The 10,422-nt window shown below is 48.5% G+C and overlaps 1 protein-coding gene across 1 annotated transcript; it reads left to right on the plus strand.

Annotated features, from left to right (window-relative positions):
- Window positions 1-2,370: 2,370 nt before the first annotated feature.
- Window positions 2,371-3,703, plus strand: LOC125548181 (EID1-like F-box protein 3). Its single transcript, XM_048711853.1, has one exon. The coding sequence runs from the start codon at window positions 2,513-2,515 to the stop codon at window positions 3,419-3,421; it is 909 nt and encodes a 302-aa protein (XP_048567810.1). The 5' UTR covers window positions 2,371-2,512; the 3' UTR covers window positions 3,422-3,703.
- The last annotated feature ends 6,719 nt before the right edge of the window (window positions 3,704-10,422 follow it).

Consider the following 10,422-nt stretch of genomic DNA (forward strand, 5'->3'; position numbering starts at 1 on the left):
GGCAAAAAAATACGACAAGGGAATGGATTCCCGACCAAATGTAAAGCTATTCCAATTCGCTAAAGATGTGAAGAAAGTCTTACACCTCCTTAGGTTAGGCATGAAATTTTTTGTCCGAAACGGAAAGGTAAGATCCTCCTAGCATGATGTGTGGTGTGGCGACCAACCTTTATGTGAGGCGTACCATTCCTTATTTAACGCCAAGGTCGCCGACATGTGGATAAATGAGAGATGGGAACCACGCTTTCGGAGGTCGCTCGGGGCAACCGAAGGAGTAGAATGGGACGGCATGTGGGTCAAGCTAAAAGGACGTCCAATTATTCATGAACAGGATGAGGTCTCTTCGAAGCTAGAAGCTTCGGGCGGCTTCCCTACGGGATCACTCTATAAGGAAAATGTTCAAATTATCTATTCCATGCAATCTGGTCGGGATTTGGCAGGCGTGAATGCCTGCCAAAATAAAGATATTTCTTTGGCAAGTGTCTCGTAACCGTATTACTAGCAGCGACGTGTAAAAGAAGCACAGTCTAGGAGATGGCAAGTGCATTTGGTGTGGCGAGGTTGAGGACCATGATCATTTGTTTTTCCGGTGTATCGTCGCCCGTTTTACTTGGAGTGCTCTCCACGAGGCTGCAGGATGCTCTTGGAACCCAAGTGGGTTCTTGGACCTCCATCGCTTGATCCAAGGAACAACGAGGCGAGACCGAAGGATGGCATGGGTTGGGTTTAGGGCACTAGCATGGGATCTCCGGATCACTAGGAATAAATCATTGACAAAGGGAAAATTGTTTCTACATCCGGCTGACTTGCTATACAAATTGATATCTTTCTTGCAGCTATAGAAGCTATTGGCGAAACCAAAGGACAGAAGAAGGACAGAGCTGCTCGCTCTAAAGGTATCGGCAAAATGCACCGAGCTTCGTCGATCGCGATAGGGGACACCACCGGCTGGGCGCTGTCCCTTGATCCCCGCGTTCGGGAGACCACCACCCTTGTTTGGCTTGCCACCGGTGATGCGTCGCCGTTTATTGGCCTCTTTTTGACGGAATATCGTCGGAGGGTGGAGGGCTGCCGCATTGCATTAAGAAGCAGAGAATTGATACAATTAATAAGGAAAATTGAACCCAAAAACCATACATGACACGAGCTTATCAACTTCTTGACTTGTATCCACACTTTTCTTTCAGCGATCAGTCGAACATTATGTAGTCGGCTACCTTCGTACTTTGCCCTTTGTGGCTTTTGTTTGACTTTGTAAGGGCCTCAATTTAAGGCCAAGTAAGAGCCTTTTCAGATAATACTGTACGATCTAGATCGTTTTCAGACACTGTCAACAACAAACGCGCAGTTTACGGCGCTCGGTGCAACGCGCGCGCTTAGCTAAAAGTGCAAAGGAACTGACCACGTAGAGCACATTTCTAGCGCCGGTCAAGGCCCAAGCGTCCCTCCACGAGGTAGCCACGTACGTGATTCCCGTACAGGAATCCCCTGAGGCCCCGACACGTGTGCCCCACCCAACAGCGGCGCGACACGTACCCAGTCAGAGATATCCCACACCACGCGCGGGGTGAACTTTTCCCGGCACACCTGGCGCTGCAACGGATGTCGACGTGTCCGTCACCGGCGCAGGGCACCTGACGGCTGACCCGCCGGAAAAGCGCCCGCGGTCACCGCTGAAAAAGAACGATAAAAATGGCAGCCGCGCACGAGGCGCTCGAAAGAGAGACCGGCTGCGCCTGGACGCCCGACGCGCGTCCCCGGCCGCGGCCACGCGCCGGCCGGCGAGGCGTCTCTTCGGCGATGGACGCGCTGCAGGTCGACACGTGGGCACCTCCCGGCGCTCCCGGAGAGCCGGCGTAGGTGGATTAGGAAATGCGGCGACGGATTAAGTAGTGCGCTCGCTTGTCTCGCGGCAGCGTCCGTGAAGGATCCAAGCTTTTGATACGGACAGGCCATACAATATTGACGGACACGTATGGAAATGGCAACGGGCTGGTCGTGAGGGCGAGATGATTGTCAGGTAGTGCCGAACAGTACCCGAGTTTGGGCAGGGGGTCGGTGGTCCTGATCGATGCACAAGCTTACTCTAGTGCAAGAGGACGCGTTGATCCAGCGTACTCCGTGAATTGGCGTGCTTATTTTACTGTGGTGCTATCCAGTTGCGTATCTTTTGGAGGAGATGGAAATTGACAAGATGGCTCTTGCAGTCCAGTGATCGAGACGAGCAACAAATTACTCTAGTCGGTCTCGGCGCCGGAGCGTGAGTGGTCCAACTGTCCAACGGGCAACGGCGACACGACACGGCCGGTCCGATCCTGCCCCGACACCACCCCTTCCGGGGAGCACGCACGTCTATATAGAGGGAGCCCGCCGCCGTCTGTCATCTCCGTCCTCGCATATGCACATTAGCTACTCATCATTCACTCACCAGTAGCGCTACTACCTTTTCGTTTGGGATTGGCTACGTGCCTGTTCCAAGTTAGGAGCACGAGCGGAGCGACGCGTGCGATCGATGAGCGAGGGCGCGCGGAACACGCGGCAGTTCCGCGGCGCGTGGAGCGGCGGCGGCGGGACGGGTGGCATTGGCAGCGCGAGCTACCGGGATGGCGACGGCGGCATTGGGTCCCCGCGCTACAGCGGCGTCAACACGGGGATCCTGGACGAGCAGGTGCTGTCGCTCGTGTTCCGCTCCATCAACTGGGACCCGCAGGCGCTCTGCACCGCGGCGAGCGTCAGCAGGCGGCTCCGCGCCGTCGCGGAGCGCGTGCTCTGGCGGGAGCTCTGCATCTCGCGCGCGCCGCGGATGGTGGCGTCGCTCACGGAGGCCGCGGGGGTCGGAGTCGGAGCCGGAGCGGCCCCGCCGCCCTCGGGGCGCATTGGCGGCGGGTGGCCGGCGCTGGCGAAGCTGCTCTCCTTCTGCTGCGGCGCCGCGGGGACGGCCGTGCCGGTGCCGGGGCACCTCACGCGGGTGTCGCGCTTCTCCAAGACCTCCGGGCGGAGCTTCCTGTCGCGGCGCTGCAGGACCGACATGCTGTACGTGTCCGACCCGTGCGAGCACGCGGTGCCCGGCGCGGACGACGACCTCGGCGCCTACCGCGGGGTGTTCCGGTGGTTCATGCGCTCGCGGACGCGGGCTTGCCTGCTGGGCCGCCAGGCCGAGCTCGACCCGCGCGTGCGCTGCCCCTACTGCGGCGCGCGCGTCTGGAACATGGTCGCCGCCAACCTCGTGCCGCGCGGCGCGTCGCGCCGGATGGGATCCGACGAGGGCCGGCTCGAGTACTACGTCTGCGTCAGCGGCCACGTCCACGGCAACTGCTGGCTCGCGCATCTCACCTCGAGTGAAGGCGAACACGACGACGACCCCGACTCCCACGACGCGTCGGAAGGTAGCAGCGGCGACGACGGCCATGTCGCCCAGTGAGCGTAGTTGGTGGGCTACCGTGTGTTCAGTTTTCCATGGATTGTCAGCAGAGGGCTGCACCATCAGCAGTGCGGCACGTAGCTAGCTAGATCACCCGATGTCTAGCTAGATCACTCGATGTAGATCAGAGGAGTACTTATTTCTAGAGAGTACCGTCTTTGCGTGCTCTGATCTCGTTTGTAGTTCATTAATATTCTGTTGCTGCTTTGCCGGCTTTGTTTTAATCTCCTATGTTTCCCTACAGGCCGATGTGATTTGACTCCAATTAGTACTCAAGTGGCCCTCTTTACTGTCAGCCAGATGTATGTACCTTTGTTAACCTAGACTAGATTACCATAGTATGCTATCTTTGGAATGCTCCACGCGTGCTCTCTCTTACTCGCACTTGATAATACACTGTACATTTTTAATGTAATGTACTACTTTAAAAAATTAGGTTATGTGCAGTAGCCCAGTTTTTTTTGGAAAGTAACATGGTTTATTCAGAAACCACAGTTTAAATAATTTAATGTGTTCAGCATCAACAAATACTGCAATTTCATAAACCATGGCACTTCCTCTCTCCTAGTATAATGTAGCCTATATAGATTTTGTAAAAATTCAAACTTTACAAACTCTGATCAAATTTCTGTAGAAATTATTTATATCTACAGTACCAAATATATATGCAATATGAAAATATGTCTCATGATATATCACATGATATGTATTTGTTGATGTTTTTTTTTTCTACAAACTTGGTCGTAGTTTGTAAAATTTGACTTTTGAAAAAAAAATATACGCACATGCACTACATTATGAAATGGAGGATATGTCGCAAATTATTTTCCAGGAAGTATTTGAAAAGAGTTCTCAACCTCTTTTGCGACAAACTGGCGTATTCATTGTCCACATATTAGAGCACTGTGATTTTGGATTGCGATGATTTTTTTATATAAGAAAATAATGTGCTGCCAGACTAGGCCTAGTAGAAGTTGTGTCAAATGTGTGTTGCTGGTTTCCCCGCAAATGGGGGCAAGTCAACAAACCGTGGTAGGAATAGGGAAACCGTGGTAGGAACAGGGAAAATTTCAGGTGCCCCCGTTCCTGGGGTGTTCCCATGCTCCAACTTCAAAACATCAATTTAAATGTTTTAAAATTTTCAGAAAAAATATGAATGCTCACAAGGAATGTGACTAAAACATCTAAAAATTTCAGGTCCAAACTCAAAATGTACATTGAGAAACAAAAAAGAAAAACTCTGATGTGAATAGTGTCAAATGTTGCTTTTGACTTTTTATGGCACTATTCACGCTAGATTTCACATTTTCGTTTCTCAATTTTCAGTTAGATTTTAGATCTGAAATTTTCAGGACTTGTAGTTACATTTCTTATAAACATTCATAAAAAATTTCAGAATTTTTTGAAACATTCAAAATTTATTTTTTTGAAGTTGGAGTATAGGGAGCACCCAAGGATGGGAGCATATGATATTTCCTCGGTAGGAGCAAATCACTGATACAATACAATATTAAAAAATAGCTGGTTGCTTTCATTCTGAACTTGCCTTTGGGCACAAGTGCGTAAACAATGCATGTCAGCGGAATCGGCAGTCTTCAAATTATGCTTTTTGAAGGCCAGCGACATCAACCCTAGTTGCCCCCGCCAAGAGAGTCAACCTTTCGACGCCGTTTTTCGGTGGCTCCCCATGCCCCCCTCCCCGTTAGCTACCTCTTGGTCGTCGGTGGTGAAGGGGGTTGCCAGATCCCGTGTGTGTGGATTGTTTTAGCTTTAGGTTTTAGAGCCTTAGTAGCTCAGGTTTTTGGATCGTCTGACGCCTTGGCTTCGGTAAAGGCAACAACTATGCTGAATAAAGAAGGTCTGGATTCTTCTCCGACGAGGTAATCTTTCTATGGCCGGTGATGGATTTGGGAACCAGTTTGTTCAAGCAGGGATATCATAACGGCGACTGAAGGAAATATGCCCTAGAGGCAATAATAAAGTTGTTATTTATATTTCCTTATGTCATGATAAATGTTTATTATTCATGCTAGAATTATATTAACCGGAAACTTAGTACAAATGTGAATACATAGACAAACAGAATGTCCCTAGTATGCCTCTACTTGACTAGCTCGTTAATCAAAGATGGTTAAATTTCCTAACCATAGACATGAGTTGTCATTTGATGAAAGAGATCACATCATTAGAGAATGATGTGATGGACAAGACCCATCCGGTAGCTTAGCATAATGATCGTTTAGTTTTATTGCTATTGCTTTCTTCATGACTTATACATGTTCCTATAACTATGAGGTTATGCAACTCCTAATACTAGAGGAACACCTTGTGTGCTATCAAACGTCACAACGTAACTGTGTGATTATAAAGATGCTCTACAGGTGTCTTCGATGATGTCTGTTGAGTTGGTATAGATCGAGATTAGGATTTGTCACTCCGTGTATCGGAGATGTATCTTTGGGCCCTCTCGGTAGTGCACATCACTATGAGCCTTGCAAGTAATGTGACTAATGAGTTAGTTACGGGATGATGCATTACGGAACGAGTAAAGAGACTTGCCGGTAACGAGATTGAACTAGGTATGATGATGCTGACGATCGAATCTCGGGCAAGTAACATACCGATGACAAAAGGAATAATGTATGTTATTATGCGGTTTGATCGATAAAGATCTTCGTAGAATATATAGGAACCAATATGAGTCACTGTTCAAGATATCTTCCGATATTCCGATAAATCGGCCGATTTATCGCTTACCAGTGTCTGATTGATAAGATATATCGGCCGATAAATCAACCGATATGACGATAAATCGGCCGATATGCCGATAAACTGGCTGATTTACCCCTTATCATGGGTCGACCGATAAGCGATATCCCCAACATTGATATGAGCATCCAGGTTCCGCTATTGGTTATTGACCGGATATGTCTATATAGTTCTCGAATCCGTAGGGTCTGCACGCTTAATGTTCGATGACGATTTGTATTATGAGTTATGTGATTTGATGACCGAAGTTTTTTCGGAGTCCCGGATGAGATCATGGACATGACGAAGAGTCTCGAAATGGTCGAGAGGTAAAGATCAATATAATGGAAGGTTATATTCGGACACCGGAATGGTTCCGAAGTGTTTTGGGTATTTTCCGAAGTACCAGGAGGTTACTGGACCCCCCCCCCCCCGAGGAAGTAATTGGCCTTAATGGGCTTTAGGGGAAAGGAGAGAAGGGCCTCAAGGGGTGGCCGCACCCCCCTGTTGGAAATATGCCCTGGAGGCAATAAAAAATGGTTATTATTATATTTCCTTATTCATGATAATTGTCTATTGTTCATGCTATAATTGTATTAACCGGAAACCGTAATACATGTGTGAATACATAGACCACAACATGTCCCTAGTAACCCTCTAGTTGACTAGCTCATTGCAATAGATGGTTATGGTTTCCTGACCATGGACATTGGATATCGTTGATAACGGGATCACATCATTAGGAGAATGATGTGATGGACAAGACCCAATCCTAAGCATAGCACAAGATTGTGTAGTTTATTTGCTAGAGCTTTTCTAATGTCAAGTATCATTTCATTAGACCATGAGATTGTGCAAATCACGGATACCGTAGGAATGCTTTGGGTGTATCAAACGTCATAACATAACTGGGTGGCTATAAAGGTGCACTACAGGTATCTCCGAAAGTGTCTGTTGGGTTGGCACGAATCGAGACTGGGATTTGTCCCTCCGTATGACGGAGAGGTATCTCTGGGCCCACTCGGTAATGCATCATCATAATGAGCTCAATGTGACTAAGGAGTTAGCCACGGGATCATGCGTTACAGAACGAGTAAAGAGACTTGCCGGTCACGAGATTGAACAAGGTATGGGGATACCGACGATCGATTCTCGGGCAAGTAACATACCGATGGACAAAGGGAATTGTATACGGGATTGATTGAATCCCCGACATCGTGGTTCATCCGATGAGATCATCATGGAACATGTGGGAACCAACATGGGTATCCAGATCCCACTATTGGTTATTGGCCGGAGAGATATCTCGGTCATGTTTGCATGGTTCCCGAACCCGTAGGGTCTACACACTTAAGGTTCGGTGACGCTAGAGTTGTAATGGGAATAGTATGTGGTTACCGAAGGTTGTTCGGAGTCCCGGATGAGATCGTGGAAATTACAAGGAACTCCGGAATGGTCCGAAGGTGAAGATTGATATATTGGACGAAGGGTATTGGAGTCAGAAATTGTTCTGGGAGTACCGGGTGACGACCAGCGTGACCGGAAGGAGTTTCGGAGGCCCCGGCAAGCGTTGGGGGGCCTTATGGGCCAAGGGGAGGGGGCACACCAGCCCACTAAGGGGCTGTGCGCCCCTCCCACCCCATCTCACGTAACCTGGAGAGGTGGGGGTGCCTCCCCTAGGGCAGCCGCCCCTTCCGGCTTGGGGGGCAAGTTTCCTAGGGGTGGGGGTGCCCAAACCCATCTAGGGTTTCCCCTGTGGCCACCGCCCCTCCCCTAGGGAAACCCTAGGGCGCCTCCTCCTCCCCCTTCCCCCTATATATAGTGATGGAGAGAAAGGGCAGCCGTACCCCTTCCCCAGGCGCAACCCCTCCCTCCTCCAACACCTCCCCCTCCTTCGTAGTGCTTGTCAAAGCCCTGCCGGAGAACCGCAAGCTCCACCACCACGCCATCGTGTTGCCGGAGCTTTCCCTCAACTTCTCCTCTCCCCTTGCTGGATCAAGGAGGAGACGTCCCCGGGCTGTACGTGTGTTGAACGCGAAGGCACCGTCTGTTCGGCGCTTAGATCGGATCTTCCGTGATTTGAATCGCCGCGAGTACGACTCCATCAACCGCGTTCTTGTAACGCTTCTGCTTAGCGATCTTCAAGCGTATGAAGATGCACTCCTTCTCTCTCGTTGCTAGTGATACGTCTCCAATGTATCTATAATTTTTGATTGTTCCATGCTATTATATTATCTGTTTTGGATGTTTAATGGGATTTAATTTACCTTTTTATATTATTTTTGGGACTAACCTACTAACCAAAGGCCCAGTGCAAATTGCTGTTTTTTTGCCTATTTCAGTGTTTCGCAGAAAAGGAATATCAAACCGAATCCAAATGGAACGAAACCTTCGGGAGAGTTATTTTTGGAACAAACGTGATCCAGGAGACTTGGAGTGGACATCAAGAAAGAAGCGAGGAGGCCACGAGGCAGGAGGGCGCGCCCAGGGGGGTAGGCGCGCCCCCCACCCTCGTGGGCCCCTCGCAGCTCCACCGACGTACTTCTTCCTCCTATATATACCCATATACCCCGAAAACATCTAGGAGCACCACGAAACCCTATTTCCATCGCCGCAACCTTCTGTACCCGTGAGATCCCATCTTGGGGCCTTTTCCGGCGCTCTGCTGATAACCCACAAGTATAGGGGATCGCAACAGTTTTCGAGGGTAGAGCATTCAACCCAAATTTATTGATTCGACACAAGGGGAGCCAAAGAATATTCTCAAGTATTAGCAGCTGAGTTTTCAATTCAACCACACCTGGAAACTTAATATCTGCAGCAAGGTATTTAGTATCAAAGTAATATGATAGTAGTGGTAACGATAGCAGAAGTAACGGTAGCAAAAGTAATATTTTTGGTGTTTTATAGCGATGATAACAATAGCAATGGAAAAGTAAATAAGCGAAGAACAATATATGGAAAGCTCGTAGGCATTGGATCGGTGATGGAGAATTATGCTGGATGCAGTTCATCATGTAACAGTCATAACATAGGGTGACATAGAACTAGCTCCAGTTCATTAATGTAATGTAGGCATGTATTCCGAATATAGTCATACGTGCTTATGGAAAAGAACTTGCATGACATTTTTTTCCTACCCTCCCGTGGCAGCGGGGTCCTATTGGAAACTAAGGGATATTAAGGCCTCCTTTTAATAGAGTACCGGACCAAAGCATTAACACATAGTGAATACATGGACTCCTCAAACTATGGTCATCACCGGTAAGTATCCCGATTATTGTAACTTCGGGGTTAACGGATCATAACACATAATAGGTGACTATAGACTTGCAAGATAGGATCAAGAACTCTCATATATTGATGAAAACATAATAGGTTCAGATCTGAAATCATGGCACTCGGGCCCTAGTGACAAGCATTAAGCATAGCAAAGTCATAGCAACAGCAATCTCAGAACATAGTGGATACTAGGGATCAAACCCTAACAAAACTAACTCGATTACATGATAAATCTCATCCAACCCATCACCGTCCAGCAAGCCTACGATGGAATTACTCACGCACGGCGGTGAGGATCATGAAATTGGTGATGGAGGAAGGTTGATGATGACGATGGCGCCGGATTCCCCTCTCCGTAGCCCCGGACGGACTCCAGATCAGCCCTCCCGAGAGAGTTTAGGGCTTGGCGGCGGCTCCGTATCGTAAAACGCGATGAATCCTTCTCTCTGATTTTTTTCTCCTTGAAAGTGAATATATGGAGTCAAGGTTGAGGTCGGTGGAGCGTCAGGGGGCCCACGAGGTAGGGGGAACGCCCAGGGGGGTAGGGCGCGCCCCCACCCTCGTGGACAGGTGGAGGCCCCCCTGACGTGGATCTTCCTTCCAGTATTTATTATATATTCCAAAATAATTCTTCATTGATTTTCAGGTCATTTCGAGAACTTTTATTTCTACAAAAAAATAACACCATGGCAATTCTGCTGAAAACAGCGTCAGTCCCGGTTAGTTCCATTCAAATCATGCAAGTTAGAGTCCAAAACAAGGGCAAAAGTGTTTGGAAAAGTAGATACGATGGAGACGTATCAACTCCCCCAAGTTTAAACCTTTGCTTGTCCTCAAGCAATTCAGTTGATAAACTGAAAGTGATAAAGAAAAACTTTTACAAACTCTGTTTGCTCTTGTTGTTGTAAATATGTAAAGCCATCATTCAAGTTTTCAGCAACGATTATGAAATAACCATAGTCACAATAACA

The sequence above is a fragment of the Triticum urartu genome, chromosome 3 (assembly GCF_003073215.2).
Source record: "Triticum urartu cultivar G1812 chromosome 3, Tu2.1, whole genome shotgun sequence".
NCBI lineage: Eukaryota > Viridiplantae > Streptophyta > Magnoliopsida > Poales > Poaceae > Triticum > Triticum urartu.